Below are 23,364 nucleotides of genomic sequence, written 5' to 3'. Positions count from 1 at the left end.
TCCCTCCCTTCTCTCCTTCCTTCCTCCCTTCCTTCCTCCCTCCCTTCTTTCCTCCCTCCCTTCCTTCCTTCCTTCCTTCCTTCCTTCCTTCCTTCCTTCCTTCTTCCTTCCTTCCTTTTTTCTTTTTTTTTTCTTTAAGATTTTATTTATTTATTCATGAGAGACAGAGAGAGAGAGAGAAGCAGAGGGAGAAGCAGGCTCCCCGCAGAGCAGGGAGCCCAATGCGGGACTCGATCCCAGGACCCTGGGATCATGACCTGAGCCGAAGGCAGACGCCCAACCGTCTGAGCCACCCAGGCGCCCTTCCTTTTTTCTTCTTTTGTGGTGAGAACTTTTAAAAGTCACATGCTCCACTTACTGAGCCAGCTAGGCTCCCCTCCCTCTGGTCCTTTTGGGTGATTCTTTCTCCAGTCTCTCTTGGTGTCATCATATACAATGTGTTGATCAGTGATCAGCTGAAGACTCAAGGGGACCCTCTGCAAATCTCTGGGACCCTTTCTCTACATGATTCTCTTCTCTCTAGTACTCTGCCTTCTCAACTCTGATTGCTTTGGCCTCTTTTGACTCCTAGCTCCATTTTCTCAATTCAGGGAAACTACTGGCCTCCATTAGGGTTTCCCCTCCCAATGCTGTAGTCTGGAAACTCTGTCCAGACAGTAAATTGGAGACATTGTAGGACCTTTTTGTTTTCCCTTTCTGAAGGACTACTGTCCTGTGCTGCCTGATGCCCACTATTTGCATATCATTGTTTGTTTGTTTGTTTTCTGGTGTTTTAGTGTTTCAAGCAAGATGGTACATCTTGTCCTTATTCTTTCTGGAAGCAGTAGTCTTAGAGGGTATTTTTAAATATTGTGATAAAATACACATAATGTAAAATTTATCATTTTAACTGTTTTTAACTGTACAGTTCGGTAGCATCGACATTGTTGTGCAACCATCACCACCATCCTTCTCCAGAACTTTTTCATCTTCTCAAACTTAAACTCTGTACTCATTAAACACTAACTCCCTTGGATTATATGTTAGTTATTGTGGATGCTCCTTTTTTGAGAATCTGTATTTGGTTGTCTTCCCTTAAGTAATGGGTAATTTTATTCTGAAAGGCAGCTAATTTGTTGATAGATCTTAACCTTCCAAGTTTTACTAATATACATTGTGAGGAAACGCTTAGAGTGGCCTTGCCCTGGAGCAATGAGGACTACTCTTTCGAGGATCTCAACTAAATGAACAGGATGCTAAGCAAAGTGTCCCCAAGCAGAAAGCCAGGATGAATGTGGTACTCAATGTTTCACTTTCCTCAGGGACTGTGGTCCTCTAATGGCTTTTATCCAATGTCTGAAAGCAGTTGCTTTACATTTGTTCAGTTTTATTTTATTGTGAGAGAATGAGTCCAATACCTGTTCTTCAGTTCTGACCAGACCTGAAAGTCCTGGAGGGTATTTCAAAAACAGGGTGTCTAATACACCATTTGAAGTTGTTTGCATTTTTGTAATATAAGTGCCTCCTTCTCAACCCTCCCACTTCTTCATGAAATCTATTATAGATTCTGTGTCAGTTGAACTTTTGTGGAAAGTACATATTGAAGAAGAGTTTCATGACTCCATGAGGTGTGGAACAGAGCAGCAGAAACTTGGAGAATGAGCTCATTGAAAGAACAGAAGCCTCCTGGAACTTGCTGGTATATTTAAGGGAAATTTAGACTTTCACAGGATAGGGCAAAGAAGAGAGGATTCAACTTCACCTTTTCTGACTCGGAGATCTGAGAACTCCTGCTGACACCTGGGTTACACTTCTATTCCTCACAGCACCTAAAAGGGCATCTTATTTAGAAGATGGTAAGAAGTTATCATAGAAACATAATGAATAAGTGAATGAAGTAAGTTTATGTTCTTACTTCAAAGGAAAAAGAGAATAGTTGCTTATGTGTTTCTGCAATTTTTTTCTCAAGTGGTCAAAGGATTTTAGATTTGTTTTAAGTTCTAATGTCAAACTCTTATATCCTAACACTTTTCTCCCATGCCACACTTTGTAAGAGGTAGGCCTTCTCTGTCTCAAGAAGCATCTGCAGCCGGGGACCTAGCCCTGTGAAAATGGCATGCCCATCTCTGGTGTGAGCAGCCTCAGAGTCCTGAGCTGCGGAGGGTGAATAAAGAGGGAAGGTGGGGAACCCATGGCTTGGAGAGCTGGCCTTGGTGCTTGGTGGCTGGCTGGTTTCCTTTCTTCTTGCTGACTTTCTCATTGGCCTCTCAGTGTCCTTCTCCCTCCCTGCCTTAGGACTCCAGGACAGGAGCTGTGGGCAGTGCTGGAGCCTGTGGAGGGAGCAGCCCAAAGTTTGTTGGGTGGAGGAGGCAGAGCCAGACTGGGACAGAGCTGCAATGAGGGGGCAGGAGGGAAGACCTTGCAAGTCACTGCCCTGATATCAAAGATAAAGGGGACAGCACAAGAGCTGAGTCTGGAGCTCAGATGAAATAGATGCAAATGCTGGAAACCCCTTCCATGCCTCTTGCCAGTTGTCACCACACCAATCCTAAAAATAGTCCCCTTAATCCTGAGGAAGCAACTAGAGGAGAAATGGACTGTGTTTGTTTCTAAGGCTTTCCTATATGTTAGATTGGCTGTAGGGTGCTCCATGGTTCTCGCTGGTTCTCACTGACAAATCTTCATCTGTTCATGCAGTGGAAGTAGCAAAAGGTGGCTAGATTGTCACTAAAGGCACTGGGTTAGCACACCCCCCAAAATAGCATACAAACACAGTAGCTGTAAAATGAATAAAACCCACTAACATCCAAACACTGGGGCTCCTGACTACATAATATGAGAATAGTATTGCTCTCCCCTCTCGTTTACTGCTAGGCTTCCTCACAGCCTGGAAGTCACTAAGGTATAGTGGGAAGAGTCTGGATCTTCGAGTGGAGCTAATGTGAAATTCAGTGCCCGGCCAATGACTTCTATTTAATGAGCATCACTCTGGGCCTGACATTGGGCTGAATTTGTTACATGGCTGATCCCAGGACCACACAAGGTGGGAGACGTGTCTGAAATAGAACTCTTTCCTAGCAGACACTTAATCACAGAGTCTCCTTCTGGGTGTCTAATTGATGTCATCCATCAGTCAGAGTTCACAAGGTGCAGGAGAGCCTCTGTGACTTCAGCCCCTCCATGGGTTGAGACCTTAGTCCTCACTTAGTGGTTCTCAGCCATGGCTACTCATTAGAATCCCTGGAAGCATTTAAGCATCCTATAACCAGGACCCCTAGCACAACTAAGAGTCTTTAGGGGTGAGATCCATGTTGTAGACTGAATTGTGTCTCCCCAAAATTCACATGTTGAAGCCTTAACTCCTAATGTGACTTTATTTGGAAATAGAGCCTTTAAGGAGATAACTAAGGTTAAAGGAGGTCATAAGGGTGGAGCCCTAACTACCTCCCCCCCCCCCCCGCCCAAAATTGCTGTGTCCTTATGAGAAAAGGAAGAGACCAGCAGGGATGCACACACAGAGTAAAGACGTGAGGACATAGTGAGAAGGCGGCTGTTAGCAAGCCAAGGAGAGAGGCCTCAGGAGAAACCAAACCCGCTGACTCCGTAATCGGGGATCTGGGACTTCCAGCTTCCAGAAATCTGAGAAAATAAATCTCTGTTGTTTAAGCCAGCCAGTCTGTGGTATTTTGTCATGACAGCCTGAGCAAATTAATATAATCCAGCATCAGAATTTTCTTTTTTCAAAATAACTGCGGCTATTCTAGGTCTTTTGCATTTCCAAATACAATTTAGAAGTAGGTTATCATTTTATATATAAAGCCTACTGGGTGTTTTGGGATTGCATTGAATCTACAGATCAATTTTAGGAGAATGAACACCTTAACAACGTTGATTATTCCAACTTGTAAACATGATCTATCTCTCCATTTATTTAGATCATTTAAAATTTCTCTCATCAATGTTTTATAGTTTTCATGCTGGTCTTTTGTATCTTTTTTTTTTTTAAGGTTTTATTTATTTATTTGAGAGAGAGAGTGAGAGAGAGAGAGAGCACAAGAGGGGGGAGCGGGAGAGGGAGAAGCAGGCTCCCTGCCGAGCAGGGAGCCCGATGCGGGACTCGATCCTGGGACTCCAGGATCATGACCTGAGCCGAAGGCAGTCGCTTAACCAACTGAGCCACCCAGGCGCCCTGGTCTTTTGTATCTTTAATAAGATATATTCCTAAGTATGCTGCATATTTTGATACCACTGGAAATGCTATTTTTAAACTTCATTTTCCAAGTGTTTTTTGCTGGCACACAGAAAAATAATTTCTGTATATTGACCTTGTATCCTGCAACCTTGATGAATGTTCTTATTAATTCTCATAGTATTTTTTTATTCCTTAGACCTTCTGTGTAGACAACTGTGTCTGCAAATAGAGGCAATTTTACTCTTTCCCTTCCAATCTTATACCTTTTGGTTTTTTTGACTTAACTGCATTGGCTAGGACCTCCAGTATAAGACATTCTCATTTGTTCCCAGTTTTAAGGGGAAAGAATCTAGTTTTTCATCATTAAGTATGATGTTAGCTATGGATTTTCCATAGATGCCCTTTATCCAGTTAAGGAAGTTTCCTTCATATTCCTAGTTTGTTGAGAGTTTAAAAAATCATTAATAGATGTTGAATTTTGTCCATTTTTATTAGTTATCACATGATTTTTCTTTTCTATTCTGTTAATGTGGTGAATCACATCTGATAAACCCTATTTATTCATGTTGTACCTATTTCTATATTGCTGCATTATATTGGATAATACCCTGAAGATTTTTACCTCTATGTTCATGAGGTATTAACAGTCTGCTAATCTCCAGCTGGAATGTCTTCATCAGGATGTGGTGTCAGGGTTGACCTCATAAAATGAATTGCAGAGTGTTCTGTCTTCTGAAAGAGTTTGTGTAATATGGGTACTATTTCTCTGTTAGATATTGGATAATTTGGAATTTTCTCTGTGGAAGTTTTTTTTTATAGAGAATGTATTTAATATATATAGGACCATTCCAATTTTCCAATTCTTTTTGTCAATTGTAGTAATTTGTGTCTTTCAAGGTATTTTTCCAGTTCATCTAGATTGAATTTGTTGGCATAAGGTTTGTTTTTTTTTTTAATATTTCTTTATTGTCCTTTGAGTATCTAAAGAACCTCTAGGTTCTTCTTCATTCCTACTATTGGTTATTTGTATTTTGAGTCCCTGTAGCAGAGAAGGGGCCCAGATTTAAATTTTAAATCTCCCTCCATCTAGAAGCAGAATAGAAACTAAAAGTGGTATCAATTGCAGGGATGGATAAAAGGAACAGATAATTTGCTTTATTCACTTTTTTATATGAAAGACACACCAAAGTTCTCTGATTATAGAAAACTTGATGATGCCTTCAGATTATTTTAAAAGGTAAAGCTCTTCCCAGAAAATTCTCTCCTAATATGTAAAATGACTTTATTTTTTATTTTATTTTTTTAAAAGATTTTATTTATTTATTTGAGAGATAGAGAATGAGAGAGAGCAAGCACATGAGAGGGGGGAGGGTCAGAGGGAGAAGCAGGCTCCCCGCCGAGCAAGGAGCCCGATGCGGGACTCGATCCAGGGACTCGATCCAGGGACTCCAGGATCATGACCTGAGCCGAAGGCAGTCGCTTAACCAACTGAGCCACCCAGGCGCCCTGTAAAATGACTTTTTAAATGCCAGTTTTTCATACCTAAATATTTACTTTAAAATATCAGGACCTCCTTTCATCCTCTCGTCTTGAAATCCATTGCTTGGTCTTAATCTAATTACATCCATTACTTCCAACATCTCATGAGTTTCCTCCTTTGACAGCTTCCCTCTAGAGCTCTTAGGATTGGGTGGAGCAGTTAGCGGGTTCCTCTGAAGATCCAGGGAATTATACAGCAGACCCACTTAGTCTCTTGCTAGGCACCGCGTAGGAAAGTATATTTGAGGCTTTTACATTTTTCTCAGTGGCAGTAAAAATAAAAGTACACTGCTTGTGACTATAAATGTAGTAACTGGTAGGACAAAATATTTTATTTTTAGGATTACAAACACAAATTCGGAAATTCTCAGGCCCCAACCTCTGGTTTCTAGTCTGTCTTACCCCGGAGTGAGGTCCCGGGCCGTGAAGACAGGGGCTGGCTGCTCGGCCAGGGAGTCCCCCGCATGGTGCCTGCCCCACAGCCAGTGAGCAACGCATGATGCTGATGAAGTCGCTCTCTTTGTACCTGCCTCCTCATTGCACATGTCAAGGGAATAATAATGGCCACATTTACCCGGCTCTTTTTATGGGCCAGGCTCTGTGCCAAGTGTTTGAATCCTTCCCAGTAGGAGTTACTGTCCATATTTTACAGATGAAAGATTTATCTTTCTATTTGCTTCAGGGGCAGGCCTGGGGATTTACATGCAATTACTAACTAAATATGGGTTGAGCTAATTTAGGTCTTAACCTCTTCCGTTTTTCAAAACAATGGCCAATTCAGTGGTACTAACCACAGGTTGGTGATCTCATCAGCTTTTCTCCAGGCCCTGTTTTTCATTCTCCTTATTCAACAAACATGTGTTGCATACCTGCTCCATTTCAGGCCCCGGGAAACTCCAAGAAGCCGTTCAAATTCTGCAGGGTGAGGTGGGCCTGGGGTAGGGTAGGAGAAGCTGTTCCCCTCGAAAAGGGTGAGGTCATAGAGCTCTCAGAAAGCCCGGTCCTCAGTGAGTGAGGCTCTGGCCCAGGCCGCAGCCCTCCTGCTGGCTGCTCACGGGGGCCACAATTTGGCCTTTCTTCTCAGTAACTGGAATAAGTAGTCAGATGGTGGCCTCTGGGCTTTTAAGAGCCCCACCTGGGTACTTCCAACATGCAGTCAAGGTGGAAGACCAGGGCACCTGGGGGTAAGGTATTGCAGGTGTTGGCCAATTGGGCAACGGAGTTAATCATATGCCAAGCAGGCCTGGGAAGAGCTGCCCCTTGGAAGGAGGCCCGGTTACCTCCGGCCCTGTAGTCAAGCCCCTAACTGGGGAGCAGTGGCTGAGACTATGAGCTCCAACACCCCCCCGCCCCGCCCCGGTGGGTAACCTTGGGCAAATTACACTGATTTCTCCATGCCTGTTTCCTCATCTATAAGAAGGGGGCGTAAGAGTACTCTCTTCACAGGCTTGTGAGAACTAAGAGCTAATATGAGGCACCAACATGGTAAGCACTCAGTAAGTGTCAGCGATTATTATTCTAGACAAGTCAGACACGAGAGAGTCTCCTCTCCTACCCTCTGAAACTTTCAAGCAAAGCAGAAGAGACAGCCCTCCTTACCCATCCTCCCTGCTAGCCTGGGAGGCTTCGTGTGGACACAGGCTCTCCTGCCTGGTGTGGGCTGGACCAGCGGCTGCCGATTTAGGGGTAATGGCCTGGGCCTAGGCACTGGAGGGCTATCCTTGAGTCCCCCCAAGGGCTCTCGGGGGTGAATAATCTCTTCTTGGGTCTCACTCATTTTTCTAGCTCTTTGTTTTTTAAGTACTCTCGGAGCCTTTACTCCATTTTTTTTTTTTTTTAAACTAATTATTGTTAGAGACAGAGTGTGGGGAGGAGCAGAGGGAGAGGGACAAGCAGACTCCATGCTGAGCACGGAGCCCAATACAGGGCTCAATTCCATTACCCTGAGATCATGACCTGAGCCAAACCCAAGAGTTGGAAGCTTACCCGACTGAGCCACCCAGGCGCCCCTACTCCATTTCCTCGTGTTTCCGGTTTATATACATCCCAGGAAGAACTGTGTATGTTGGCAAAGATTTAATTTCCTCTGTAATGAGGAAATTATCACAGTGTACTTTCTTTACCTTAAAAAAATTTGGGGGGGTGCCTGGCTAGCTCAGTCCGGTAACAGTTTGCCTTTGGCTCAGAAGGATCAAGCTCCTGCTCAGCGGGAAACCTGCTTCTCCCTCCCCCCCACCCTTCTTGTGCTCTCTCTTGCTATCTCTTTTTCTGTCAAATAAATAAAATCTTAAACTTTTTTTGTAGATTCTTTTTGTTTTTTTTAATCTGTGTCACATATGTATTTGTGTGTATACGTATGTACATATATACCAATTTACAGTCCCACCAGCAGTGCATGAGAATACATCATATATTTTAAATTTTTTAATTGAGTTTGTTTTAAAAATAAAAAATTACCTGGATATGAGAAACATTCAAATACTACAGAAAGTAAGACAACTAAAAATAAATAAGAAGCTGTTCTTTTGTCCCTCTACCCTGATCCCTTGTCCCAGGGAATCCACTTCCAGAAGTTTATTGTGGATACTTCCATATCCATTTCATAGAAGATAATGTGTGCCCTTTTCAAAGTTACACAAATGGGATGATTCTATACCTACTACTGTATACCTTGCTTTTCTCACTTTATAATATATATGACTTTTCCATATATAAGTACATACAAATCTACCTTATCCAATTTAACAACTCTCTAGCATTATATCAATATATTTTTAAAAGATCTTATTTATTTATTCATGAGAGACAGAGAGAGACAGAGAGAGGTAGAGGCAGAGGGAGAAGCAGGCTCTCCTCAGAGCAGGGAGCCCGATGTGGGGCTCGATCCCAGGACGCTGGGATCATGACCCGAGCTGAAGGCAGATGCTTAACCAACTGAGCCACCCAGGTGCCTCGCATTATATCAATATTGATGTAACAAAATCTATTTAACTATTTCAATTTTCATCACACTTGGGAATTTTTCAGTCATTATTCATGCAGATATTTTTCTGCTCCCAGTCAACATTTTTTCCAGGACTTCAGTGATAAGTAGGATAGACCACTTGACATTATCCCACAGGTCATGAGGGGCCTTCTTCATTTCCTTTCCCTCTCTTCTTTGTTTCTTCCTTTTTCTTTTTTTCTGAAGATGTAATTGACTTTATTCAATGATCCACAAATCAGGCAGCATCCTTTCTAGTAAACAGGTAGGTGTTTCCCATTTGATTTTCTTTTTTTTTTAAGATTCTATTTATTTATTTGAAAGAGAGAGAATGAGAGAGAGAGAGAGAAAGCATGAGAGGGGGGAGGGTCAGAGGGAGAAGCAGACTCCCTGCCGAGCAGGGAGCTGGATGCGGGACTCGATCCAGGGATTCCAGGATCATGACCTGAGCCGAAGGCAGTCGTTTAACCAACTGAAGCCACCCACGCGCCCCCTTCAGCATATTTTAAATAACTGTTTTAAATTCCTTGTCTGCTGGGCACCTGGGTGGCTCAGTAGGTTAAGCGTCTGCCTTCAGCTCAGGTCATGATCCCGGGGACCTGGGATCGAGTCCTGCATCGGGCTCCCTGCTCAGTGGGAAGCCTGCTTCTCCCTCTCCCTCTGCCTCTCCCCCCGCTCATGCTCTTTCTGTCTCTAATAAATAAAATCTAAAAAAAAAAAAAGAAAATAACAAACATATAATTCATAAATGAATACTACCTTATTTACATTTTTAAAAATTTAAAATTTGAAAAAAACATGTTTTCTTATATCAAGCAATTGATTTAAGCCAAGAGGTTAAAGAATACATGGCAGGTGTTTAAAGATTATTTATTATTTTGTAATACTGCTTAGCCAAAAGGCACATCACAGAAAATTTAGTTATGATGGAGCCAAGCCAGGTTTTGGGCTTATTTAGTGTTCCGTGCTTGCTTCAACCTGATTCATGGACAACAAGTTCTTTGTTTATCTCCCTGAGTCATAAATATTTTGTATCCTTAGTTTCTATTGTGAGGACAGAACAGAAAGTTGTAACATAGAGCGTGAACAAGCAAAGGATTATTAGGCCATGTGATTGGCATTACCATTTTTCTTTAAATGAAAAGATTCTCACATATCTGATTTCATACATTTCTGAATCAAAGGTCTTATATAATTTTGTTCCCACATTTCTCTTAAAACAGAGAACTTATGAACATTTAACTTTCATAGACACCATGCTTTTTACCCCTTTCACTAGGTATCTTAAAACAATGGCTGATAAATAGTATTGCTTAATAGATATGTTGCATAAATGAAGAAATTAACAAGGCTGACCGTTTCTTTTCATGAGTTTATTGGCTACGTGCTCTTCTTTGGTGAATTGTCTATTCATATCTTGACGTATTTTCTTTTGGGGTGTTCATATTTTTCTTACCGATCTGTAAGAGTATTCCTATATGTTAATGATATTAATACCTTTCAAATCATTATGTCATAAATATTTTTCCTAATCTGTCTTTTCTCTTTTAACTTACAGAAAATTTTTATGTACGGAAGGTGTTTTTTTTTTTTGTATGGAAGGTTTTTACCATCAATATTTTTCCTGATGACTTTTGTCCTTGCTGTCATATTGTAAAAGTTCCACCATATAAAAGTTATATTTTATCTATATCTTCTTTTTTTAAAGTTTTTATTTAAATTCCAGTGAGTTAACATACAGTGTGATAGTAGTTTCATGTGTGGATTTTTCACTTACTGTATCTTTTGGTAGTATTAGGTCATTATTTACTTTATATTTTTATACCTTTGGAATTTACTTCCTTTTGAGGTGATTATTGGCAATATAATTTTTAACACAAGATAATATTTTCAATTCTTCTGCAATTGATTTGAAGTGACATTTTTACTTAGTGTCCCTTGTTTATCCCATCTACTAAATTATTTATACACCTGAGTCCAATTATGGCTTTTGTATTTGTTAAATTGACCTGTCTCTCTTTTTACATTTATTTATTTATTTATTTATAAAGATTTTATTTATTCATTTGAGACAAAGGGATGGAGAGCATGAGAAGGGGAGAGACAGAGGGTCAGAGGGAGAAGCAGGCTCCCCGCTGAGCCGGGAGCCCGATGCGGGGCTCGATCCCAGGACCCTGAGATCATGACCTGAGCCGAAGGCAGACGCTTCACCATCTGAGCCACCCAGGCGCCCCAACCTGTCTCTTTTGAAACAACTACCATGCTGATACAATTTTTGTATTTTTTAATACTATTTAAATCTGGTTTAGTATTACCTTTTATTTTTTCCTTCATTTTTAAAGTTATTGAATATTCTAACATACTTATTCTTCCATATGAACTTAAGATCCAAAGAAAATACTACATTAAGATTCATATTAGAATAATGGAAGGCCTGGGTGGCTCAGTCGGTTAAGTGTCTGCCTTAGGCTCGGGTCATGGTCCCGGGGTCCTGGGATCAAGTCCCTCATCGGGCTCCTTGCTCAGTGGGGAGCCTGCTTCTCCCTCTGCCGCTCCCCCTGCTTGTGCTCTCTCTCTCTCTGACAAATAAATAAATAAAATATTAAAAAAAGATTGTATTAGAATAAGGTTAAATATTAAGATTTTAAAATTAATTTGGTAACTGATATCTTTACAATTGAGTCTTTCTATATGCTATAATTTTAAGAAGTATTCCTAAATGTTATATAGATTTCTTTAAAAAGGTCTTACATGTGCCTTATTAATGTTTTGTTAAAATTATTCTTTGTATTTTATAGTTTGTTGCTATTGTGAATGGAAACATTGATAAAATTTTATCAGTGTTTACCTCTGTTTTTTGGAAAGCTATTTTTGTATATATGTAATACTATTGTATATTGTGTATATGTATATTTGTAATGGGCTATCTTGGTGAATTGCCTTTACAATTATAATCTTTTTTAATTCAGTTGATTTTCTGGGATTTCTAGGTTTTTTAATAATATCTGCTAATAGGGGCGCCTGGGTGGCTCAGTCGTTAAGCGTCTGCCTTCGGCTCAGGTCATAATCCCAGGGTCCTGGGATTGAGCCCCGCATCGGGCTCCCCGCTCAGCGGAGAGCCTGCTTCTCCCTCTCCCACTCCCCCTGCTTGTGTTCCCTCTCTCTCTGTGTCTCTGTCAAAAAAATAAATAAAATCTTTAAAAAAAAAATATCTGCTAATAATGATAACTTTATGTCTTCCTTTGCAATGTTCATACCTAGTACAAGGAACAGAAACTCACTCAGATTAGCTCAAGTGGAAAACAAAGTAATTTGTAAGGATACATTCAGACAGGAAGGCAAAAGCTATTTGGATCTAAGGAAATCTAGGGATTTCTATCTTCTGTGCCCACTCCCTTAGTCCCCTTGGTCTCCTGTGTTGTGCAAATGTAGTCTATATCCCTTTCCCTAAGCATGAACCTACGGAAGGGCTCTTGGACTGACTTATCACTATGTCACCTGCAACTGCCCTCCTACGCTATCCTAGTTCAAGTACCTGGTCCAATCAGTTCAATCCAGATTCAAAGGGTTTGTTTTGTTATAAGCACATATAACCATCATGAAGAGGCTTCCTAGTCTATCTAGTGAGCCCCTCTTTTTTTTATCTTACTGCATTGGCCAAAACTTCAACAGAAAATTTGAATAATTACTTGGAAAGCAGATACCCTCTTGCTCTAAAAATTAACAAGATATCCCTAAAACTTTGTTATGCAGAGTATTTCCGATTCATCTTTATAAATCCATTTTATCACATTTTTAGAACTCTGTATTTCCCCAGTTTAATAAGTTTTTATTTTATTTTTTTTAAGATTTTAAAAATTTATTTATTGGACAGAGAGAGAGACAGCGAGAGAGGGAACACAAGTGGGGGAGTGGGAGAGGGAGAAGCAGGCTTCCTGTGGAGCAGGGAGCCCGATGCAGTGCTCAATCCCAGGACCCTGGGATCATGACCTGAGCCAAAGGCAGACACTTAACAACTGAGTGACCCAGGCGCCTCTCCAGCTTAATACGTTTTTTAAATTTTATTTATTTATTTTTTAAAAAGATTTTATTTATTTATTTGAGAGAGAGAGAATGAGAGACAGCACAAGAGGGAAGAGGGCAGAGGGAGAAGCAGACCCCCTGCTGAGCAGGGAGCCCGATGTGGGACTCGATCCCGGGACTCCAGGATCATGACCTGAGCCGAAGGCAGTCGCTTAACCAACTGAGCCACCCAGGCGCCCCCAGCTTAATACGTTTTAAAAAATCAAAATAGATGCCTTGAACAATTGGTTTTTTGAATATATGAATATGGACACAAAAATCCTCAACAGAATACTCTCAAACCAAATCCAGCAACATATGAAAAGGATTGTACCCCACTGACAAGAGAGACTTGTCGCAAGGCTGACTTAATATCTGAAAATCAATTAATGTAATATATTGTATCAATAGAATAGAGAGCAAAACCCACACGATCATTTCAATAGATGCATAAAAGGCATCTGACAAAATACAACACCCTTGCATAATAAAAATACTCAACAAACTAGGTTTATAAGGGAACTTCCTCAACCCCATGAGAGCATCTATGAAAACCCCACATTTAACATCATACTTAATGGTGAAAGACTGCAAAATTTCTCCCAAGATCAGAAACAAGACAAGGATGTCTGCTCTCATTATATGTATTCAACATTGTACTAGAGGATCTAGCCAAGGCAATTAGGTAAGAAAAAAGAAATAAAAGACAAAAATAGAAAGGAAAAAGTAAAACTAACTCTATTTGCAGATGTCATGATCTTGTATATAGAAAATCCTAAGGAATCTACAAAAAAACCCCTATTAGTATTTAATTAGCCTATTTTACTAATTAACCTTTTAGTAAATGTCAGCAAGATTGCTGGGTACAAAACAATATATAGAAATCAATTGTATTCTATACACTAGTAATAAACAACCTGATATTAAGAAAATTCCATTTACAATAGCATCAAAAATAATGAAGTATTGAAGAACCTGGGTAGCTCATTTGGTTGAGTGTCTGACTCTTGATTTCAGCTCAGATCATGATCTCAGGGTGGCGAGATCAAGTCCCATGTCAGGCTTCCCACTCAGCAGGGAGTCTGCTTCCCTCTTTCGCCCTCTCCCTTTGCCCCTCCCCACACTCACACTCTCTCTAAAATAAATAAATCTTTAAAAATAATAAAATACTTAGAAATAAATTTAACAAAAGAAAAGGAAGACTTGTACAAAGGAAAGTATAAAACATTTTTGAAAGAAGTTAAATGGGGTCTAAATCAGTGGAAAGACATCTCATGTTCATGTATTGGAAAACTTAATATTACTACAATGATAATACTCCCAAAATTGATCTACAGAGTCAATGTAATTCTTATCAAAATCCTAGGTAACTTTTTTGCAGAAATTGACAAGCTGATCCTCAAATTCATTTGGAAATGCAAAAGACCCCAAATAATTTTAAAAATGAAAATAAAAGTTACAGGACTAACACTTCACAATTTCAAGACTTACTACAAAGCTATAGTAACCCAAAACGGCATGGTACTGACATAAGAATAGACATACAGATTAATGGAAAAGAATCCAGGATCCAGAAACCCATACATTTATGGTCAATTGATTTTTTTACCAGGGTACCAAGACAATTCAATGGGGGAAAATAGTGTTTTTGACAAATGGTTCTGGGACAACGGATATCCAGATGTAGAAGAATGAGGTTAGATCTCTACTTCACACCATACAAAAAATTAACTGAAAATTGTTCAGAGACATAAATCTAACAGCTAAAACTATAAGTGTCTTGGGAAAAAAAGCCATTGGAGTAAATCTTCATGGCCTTTGGATCAGGCAGTAAGTCCTTAGATATGACACCAAAAGCTTAAGCTAGAGAAGAAAAAACAAACAGGACTACATCAAATTTTAAAACTTTTATGCTGCAAATTATGTATTAAGATGGTGAAAAGACAACCCACAGAATGGGGAAAATGCTTGCAAACCATGTATCTGAAAAGGGATTTGTAAACAGAATGTACAAAGAACTCTCATGACTCAATAATAGCAAGAAAAATAATCCAATTAAAAATGGGCAAAAGATCTGAATAGACATTTCTCCAAAGATGACGTACAAAATGGCCAATAAGCACATGAAAAGATGCTCAGTATCATTTGTCTTTAGAGAAATGAAAACCAGCATGATAAGGAGATACCACTTCACACCACTGGGATGACTGCAATAAAGCAGATGGACCATAGTAAGTTTGTGAGGATTCGGAGAAATCGGAACCCTGATGGATTACTGGTGGGAAAGTTAAGATGGTGCAGCTGCTTTGGAAAAGAGACTGGCAGCTCCTCAAAAGATTAAACAGAGTCATATAACCCTGAACTTCTATCCCTAGATCATCGAAGAAGAGTAAAAACATATGTACACACAAAGGCTTGTATGTATATCAGTGTTCATAGCAGCATTTTTCTTAATTGCCAGAAAGTGGAAAAACAGTTCAAATGCCTGTCAACCGACGAATAAACACAATTTGGTATAGCTATGCAATGGAATGTTATTTGGCAATAAAAAGTAATGAGCTGCTGATCCACGTTGCAACGCGGATGAACCTCAACTACGTTATGTGAAGTCAAAGAAGTCAGTCACAAAAGGCCACATAATATGACTCTACTTATTTATTTATTTTTAAAGATTTTATTTATTTATATGAGAGACACAGTGAGAGAGGGAACACAAGAAGGGAGAGTGGGAGAGGGAGAAGCAGGCTTCCCGCGGAGCAGGGAGCCCGATGCGGGGCTCGATCCCAGGACCCTGGGACCATGACCTGAGCCGAAGGCAGACGCGTAACAACTGAGCCACCCAGGTACCCTATGACTCTATTTATATGAAATGTCCAGAATAGGCAAACGTATGGAGACAGAAAGTAAATTACTGGTTTCTCAGGGCTGAGACAGCAAGTGACTGACTGCTGATAGGTTCAAGGTTTCTATTTAGGGTGAAGAAATGTTCTAAATTTAGATTATGGGGATGGTTCCACAATTCTGTGAGTATACTAAAAACCGTGAAATTGTAGTGTGAATGGGTCAATTTTATTAACAAAAATAATACATATCTTTTGGATATGACATAATCTGATTCTCTCCTTTTGTATATGTTGGAAATTTCCAAAATAAAAAGTTAAAATATATACCCTGTGGCATCCATCAAGATGGTTTCCTTCAACCCACTAATGTGATGTTAGTTAATAGACTTCCTAGTGCTGAACTGCCTTTTCATACCTGAAACACAATCCCCCAAACTGCCCCCCCCCCTTTCTGGTCATGATATATTGGTTTTTTAATACACTTAGAAATCAACTTGTATTGATAAGTGATATAGATTTGTGGGTTTTTTCCTGCTTTGTCAATGTTCAGTTTTCCCTTCCTGTAAAACTTCTGATATTTTTCAGTTAGGCACATGACCACACAGAATAATGTGTTTCTTGTTTCTGTGCAGCTATTTGTGGCCATACAAGTTTTTGATTATAAGATATAGGCAGAAGTGTCATATGGCAGTTCTAGAAACCATCCTTAATAGAGGTGGCACCTGGCCTTTGCCTTTTCTCACCCTCCCCCCTTCCTCCATCCTGCTTTCTGGAATACAGATGTAATGGCTGAACTAGCTGTTACTGTCTTCCACCGTGAAGACAAGGTGGCACCATGAGCCAAAAGTAGTCCGGATCACTGAGGACATCATGGCTCTGTGCTGATGTGTCAGCTCTGGGCTACCTACCTGTGGACATTTACGTGAGTCTTGTTTCAGTCCCTCCAACCGTGGGTCTCCCTCACTCACAGCTGAACCAAATTCCACCTGATAGGTCAGATTTTGATACTAGGGCTACCCTGGCTTCATAAGATACACTGGGAGGTTTTCAACTTTAGTTAAGTCTTTGAAGCTGTGATAGAAACCCGCTATACAGGGGCGCCTGGGTGGCTCCGTCGTTAAGCGTCTGCCTTCGGCTCAGGTCATGATCCCAGGGTCCTGGGATGGAGCTCCGTGTCGGGCTCCCTGCTCAGCGGGGAGCCTGCTTCGCCCTCTCCCACTCCCCCTGCTTGTGTCCCCTCTCTCGCTGTCTGTCAAATAAATAAATAAAATCTTAAAAAAGAAAAGAAAGAAAGAAACCCGCTATACAACCATCTCCGCCCAGCACCTTTTTAGTGCCATTTCTTTGCCAGTTTTTTTCAGTTTCTTACCAAGGCTATTATTTTATTCAGGTAGCCTATATTTTCTGGACTCACTTTGCATTTTATTGAAGTTCACAAATTTATTAGCAGGGGAGGTACATACTGTAATATAACTTACCAGGCTTTTTATGTGAAGTTGTTCCTAGTGTTACATATTTCTTTTTCTCTCTTTGTGTTTAGTTTGTTCTATTAAAGATGTGTCAATTGAATCAGTCTTTTCAAAGTACAAAGTCATGGACTTATTTATAAATTTTCCAATAGTTTTGCTTCCATATCAGTTAATTACTGATTTTAAGTTGTCATTCTTTTTTTTGTTCTTGCTTTTCTAGACATTTGGGTGCCTAACTCATTAGTTTTCATTCTCTCCAATATAATAAAAACACGTAAGGCTATGAATTATCCTCTGATTGCAACACTGGCCACAGTGCAAAGCTCTTTGCCATATAGTATATATTCATTTTCATTACATTTTAAAAGGTCTGCAAATGAAGTTTTGGTTTCCTTTTCGAAGAATGTTATAAAATTTACAAGTGGTGGGGCACCTGGGTGGCTCAGTTGGTTAAGCGTCTGCCTTTGGCTCAGGTCATGATCCTGGAGTCCTGGGATCGAGTCCCACATCAGGCTCCCTGATCTGCGGGGAGGCTGCTTCTCCCTCTGTGTCTGCCTCTCTCTCTCTCATGAATAAATAAAATCTTTTTAAAAATTTACAAGTGGTTATACTGAATTTGATTTTCCCTTTGGTATTAATTTTTATTGCAATATGGTAGACTATGTGGCTTCGGCAGTTTCTACTTGTTAAAATTTTATTGAGATTTTCTTTTTTGGAAGAATGTATAACTGATTTTTGCAAATTTTCCATGGATTAAAAAATATATGCATTTTCTGTAAGATATAAAGGAAGACAGTGGTAAATACTTTAGGAAGTAAATGCTCATCTCTTAAATGTTATCTGTTTTTGTGTACTGGGTTTTAAATTTGGGTTTTAATACAGATTGATATTGAAAACTTTTTTTTTTAAAGATTTTATTTATTTATTTGAGAGAGAGAGAATAAGAGAGAGCACATGAGAGGGGGGAGGGTCAGAAGGAGAAGCAGACTCCCTGCCTAGCAGGGAGCCCGATGCGGGACTCAATCCAGTGACTCCAGGATCATGACCTGAGCTGAAGGCAGTCACTTAACCAACTGAGCCACCCAGGCGCCCCGATACTGAAAACTATTTTAAAACCAAAATGAATACTTGATTTGTTTTTTTCTACCACCTTTCCACAACTAAGTCTGAGCGCATCCTTTTTTCAGTACATCAGGAAGCAGATAGGTCTAGGCTGTTGGCCCAGCCTCCTTCGGGTGGCCTAATCAGTGGCTGCTCATCTGAAACAGGAAGCTGGTCCCATTCCATCACTTAAGACCCAGAGGTGACGGTTTAGAAGCTCCAGTCCTTGTCCCCCAGATGGCAACCCCCAAGAAAGGAGGTGACTACATCCCACCTCGTGGGGCCCTCACTGAACAAACCCTGCCTCAGGGAACTCCAGCTTCCCGCCCCTGCGAGACGTTGTCGAGGGAACTGAACAGAGCCGTCACTGGAGGAAGTGACAGTGGATGCTGATCATAGGCAAACCAAACATTTTGGTGTCTTCTGCTCCCTTGGTCTTGGTCAAGCAGGTGCTCCTCCAAATCTGACAAGAGTTTTACAGACCCAGGTGCAAATTATGTCCTTGTAGTCTCCTAAGTACTTACAACCCCCAGAGTATTGCTTGTATGTTACATGCAAGGTTTCAGACGGACTGGCTGGGTTTGGCTATGAAAAACCTCACAACACTTAGGATCCTGTCCACCCGGACAGGGCTGCAAGGTGTTCCCATTTTACCAGCAACATTCACAGGAAAGTACTGGAGGGTATCAGGGCTCCTCACTGAGTTTTCATTCCTGTTTGCCTTTACTCCATCATTTGACTGCATTTTATGTAAATAGTAGTTGGATCAACTTTGCGTCTACAAACTGGGTGCCCTTAGGTTTCTTCGTAAAGTCATTCTCTCAATATTTCAGCCACTCCGAAAGTCTTGAATATGAATAGCCTTTGGTGGTCACAGGGGAGAAGACACTGACCCAGGAGGCTCATTCTCACCTCCACTTCTTAGACCCACATGAGTAACTTTTTTTCTACTCACGTGTCTAGTTTTGACCACTTGGGGTTACAGAATTTATACTCAAAACTGGCCTTCCCTTCACAGAGTATTTCCCCAAGCAGTTGTTCTTTGTGATTTTTCACCTCTCCATCCTGAGCCCCAACATCCGTTAGCTTGGATGAGCCTTACCATGGAGAGATTTCTTCACATAAAATGTTCTGACCTTGTGGACAATCAGTGGGAATTATGAAGAGTACCTCTGACAGCAGTGGTTCACGAAGAATGAACGGCGGCTACGTGAACAAGATCATGTGCACCTTGGGCAATGGCTATCTACTCTAATTCTCTCTTGGGAGGGGAGGTTGGGGCTGTTTGGGGGGATATCGCCCAGGGAATCAGCAGAGTGATGTGGCTTGGGCACAGCTTCTCTGTACCTCAGCTTGCTTAGCTATGAAGTGGGGATAACAAAACCCCCTCAGAAGGCCATTGTGAGGTCATTACTAAAGGACATTATAGTGGTCTGAGTTGGTCTAGAACATTCCCTGATATTTTCACTTTCCATAAAGGAAATCAGGATTAGAATGTGATTTACCTTGGACTCCTGGGCCTTTAAACACTCACCTTATTCCTAAGCTGCATCCAGCTGCAAACGATTTCCTGTCTCATGATTTCATCTTCCTTTGATTCACCTCATCAAAGCTGAGGCAATCACTGTGAACAGCGGTAGCAGAGCCCTTGGCTGCCCTCAACAGCTATGGTGGCATGGCCAACGTGTGATGGGGAAACAGGAGGAAACAAGCAGAAAAGCATGTCGCCGACCAGGCAAAGTGAAGCCCAAATGAAGTGGGGCAAGAGTGGCCTGGGCTTTGGTGCTGGGAAAACTGGACCACATTGAACGAGCTCCCCTGGACTCGGGAAGGTGTGTGGAAACGCAGACAGGTGCCTTCCATCAGTGACAATCCCTTCGGCAGTAATGCGGGTAGCCATTCCCTCCTCCTAGGAGTCCCACACAGTCACATGATACGCGCACTTAGAAGAGGGCCCGATCCCAAACAAGCACGAATGCTCGTGGAGCTCTTACTCTCACTGGACCCAAAGCTGTAGCTGGTATCTCCGAACACGCCAGCACCTTGGAACCACTGGAGCTGAGCTCCCCGGAGCAGGCAGCGCATGCCCCCCTCCCCCGAAAGACACCCTGAGAACCCACTGCAGCTCTTCTCCCAAAACGAAGGATGGAGAAGGGATGCACCACAGTTGTCTTCCAGGACTTACTCTCAGTATGGATACTTGTCTCTAGGAAAACCAAGAACTTAGTTTTTTTTAGTTGCCTGACTAGTACCAGTGAAAACCTGCCCATTTTCCTTCCACTCAGGTCAGGGAAGTTCTTCTGGGTAGGGCTGGGTCCAGTTGGGTCCTGTGGCCACTGGATGGGGGCCAGTGGCGGCTGCAGGGAGTACTGGGCCTACGCCCGCCCTGGCACTTGACCAGCTGGCTCCAGCAAGGTTCTGGACCCCTGAGTCTCTCCAAGTCCTTTCTCGGCTCAGAGGATGGTCATGAAGACGGGAGGAGTAGTTCTTTGTTCTACACGCATGTGTACCTCGGGCTCTGCGAGGCACTAGGCCCTGGTATGGGAACTCTGGGCCTTCTGGCCATGAGCCCTGGGGTGGGGGCTGGGCTGCCAAGACCCCTAGCAATCCGGCGGCCTGAAGACAAGTCCCCTCCTTTCTCTCTCCTGTGACAACCCAGGGCGGGGAGGTGAGCTGTTCTGCTTACACATTTGCGGGGGGTGGATGGGGTGTCCCGCTTCTCTGCCATCCCCAACAGCATCGAGCTCCAGCATGGGCTGGGCTGGGACACAGGCCTGTTCCTGGTCCAGCCGCGCAAAGGGGCTCCTGTCCTTGTCACAGGACCACACCCAGCAGCCAAGGAGTCGGAAGTCGGTCCCTAGCCAGGGGGCCGTGGGTTCATGGAAGCACAGCCTTATTTCAGAAGAAGGGGGAATCTGAAGGGGATCGTGGGATCCCAGACTGTAGCAATCTGCCGCAGCCCAAATCCCTGCCAGTGAGCGGAGGTAATCCTATCCCCCGAAGTTTTAAGAGAACAATTCAAACTCGGTCTTGGGATTTAGAGATGCCGCTGATGGAGGCAGAAGGGACGCCGGGGCTCCATTTCCCAGCAGATACCGGAGCGGGCAGGCTTGGGACACCAACTGGGCGAATTCTGGCACAAATGCTTCGGCTTTTCTACATCTGATTTCTGATGTACCTCTTGCCTTTACTCTGGAACTTGCAACGTGGCCAAGAATGGGAGCCAGGCCCCATTGCTGCGGGAACTCGGACAGCCAGGATGCATGGCTGCCTACAGGGCATTTATTTCCCAAACAAGATACAGATTCGCGGTTCAGACTCCTTCCTTCTCCTCCCCTCCCGTCCCCCTGCTCTAATGGGAGAATCTGACAACCCCGAGCCTCCAACAGTGGACGCCCCCCCCCCCCCCCCGCCCCGGCCAGAAAGCCAAACATCTCTGTTCTCCTTAACCCCCGAAGGGAGGTGCTGCCCAAGCAGGGGAAGGACATGGCCAGCCTGAGGCCCCTGTCTGGGCCACTCAGGATCGAATGAGATGAAAATGAAAGCAGCCAGGGCGCGGGCTGGTCTTCAGTTAACAGCTGTTCCCTAAGAAGAACACTTGTCCTATTTATATCCATACAAGCAGTTTACTAAAGAAGTGATATAGCAATATTCATCCCAAACCTTTGCTCAAAATTCTCATTTAGCTTTTTTTCTTTTCATTAAAAATGATTTCTACCTTTGAAATGTCCCAGAAAGTATGGCCTCTTTGTTTTCCGATCCTCTGAACATGTTATCAAAGACAGATAATTGTTAATGTCATATAAGCATAAAAAGAGATTTATAAACCAGAAATGTATTCTCTGGGAGCCAAATCAGAAATGACTCCTTGAATAAGCTGTTATCGGTTTCACTGGTGAAGCCCTGGGATAAAGCAGCGCCTGAGTCAGGTCTGTTTGTCCTCAGGCTCACACGTCGTCAGACGCGGTCCCAGGACGATGGCAGCACAGCCGGGCACAGGGGGCATCGGCCGGGCCGCCTTGCTCAGGCCGGCCCGGGTGGAGGGACTGTCGGGGAAGGCCGGGTGGCGTGCAAAGCACACAGCTTATTTCTGAGGCCTCATTCATTGTGGACCAACAGGATCAGACGGCAGAAATACGTTGCTACAGGCTCTCCACAGTGGCTTCACGCCGGGGGGGCAGGCCAAGTTCACCAGGTCCAGGGCGTCTGCCCAGGGTCTTCAGCTCCGGCCCCGGGCACCTGTCTCCTGCCCTTCAGAACCCACCCAACAACAGCAGGTGCAGACAGACGCTGTTTCCTCCTGCGACAGCCAGGAACGCTCAACGTTCTGAAGTCATCGGGAAAACTGGGATAAAAGAACTACAGAGTGGAAAAAATGCTAGACGGTTCCAGCGGACGCCGTTGTGCAGCCCTCCTTGGATGGTGTCTACAAACATCATAAGCAACCGGTCGGCTTGTCACCGTCCCGAGAAGCTGCTTTGCCGCCAGAGGCTTAGCCACCCGCGCTGGCCAGGTGGGGCGGGTTTCCTTCGTCCCCAGGACGTCCCCCCCCAGCCAAGCTCCACTGCTGCTACATTTCACTGCTCCGTAAAAGGCCAGTTAAGCCAGGAGTCCGAGGAAATTTTGCTTTCTGCGAAATGATCTGCCAACGACAGTTACGAAGTCCTGATGAAGTTTAGAGACAAGGTCTGATCAGAGGTGCCCACTGGAAGAAGCCTCGAGGAAATGAGGAACAACAGTGATGTGATCTGAGCAGTCAGATTCATTTCTGATACAGAATCGTCTCGAAAATAAGCCTATGCTGCTGGCTTGAGCTCCCGCGAGCGCCGGCTACCCTGCGGCACGTCCGCTCGGCCTCTCTCGCTGTCCACGCTCCCTGCTCCCCGGCTACATCCTGCAGAGCTTCAGCGGAAAGTTCTCCGTGAGGAGGTGGTCCGCGTGAAGCAGCACAACGATGTTAACCTCAAATTCTGAGAAGAGAAAGAACGGGCGTCATGCTCACCTGCCCCAGCGGCAGCCACCCCACGCCAACGGCACCACAGGCGGAACAGACTCCGAAAGGGGGGGGGCGCTGGGTGCCGTGGGGTGTCCATGTCCGCGTCCCACATACATCACCCCAAGCTTCCGGGAGAACCGGCGAGGACAGCGACACTGGCCTCTGACCGCCTCTGGCGCGCCTTCTCTAAGGAAACGTGT

The 23,364-nt window shown here is 43.0% G+C and overlaps 1 protein-coding gene across 2 annotated transcripts in view; it reads right to left on the bottom strand.

Annotated features, from left to right (window-relative positions):
* The window catches only part of VPS26C (VPS26 endosomal protein sorting factor C), a 79,952-nt gene that overhangs the window by 14,140 nt on the left and 42,448 nt on the right, over positions 1–23,364 (bottom strand). Inside the window, exon 8 of one of the 2 annotated variants that reach the window (XM_045902461.3) lies at positions 21,967–23,138. The exons of the other annotated variant lie outside the window; for it this stretch is intronic. Within the exon in view, the coding sequence (XP_045758417.2) occupies positions 23,056–23,138 (83 nt within the window). The 3' untranslated portion in view covers positions 21,967–23,055. Of the gene's footprint in view, positions 1–21,966; positions 23,139–23,364 lie in introns of those variants that run through there. 2 annotated transcript variants of the gene reach the window in all.

This window comes from Mirounga angustirostris, unplaced genomic scaffold, assembly GCF_029215605.1.
Source record: "Mirounga angustirostris isolate CCGP_5_RB_7025 unplaced genomic scaffold, mMirAng1.0.hap1 SCAF_1, whole genome shotgun sequence".
NCBI lineage: Eukaryota > Metazoa > Chordata > Mammalia > Carnivora > Phocidae > Mirounga > Mirounga angustirostris.
Note: the sequence above shows the minus strand (reverse complement) of the source record. Positions and strands in the feature narration are given on the sequence as shown.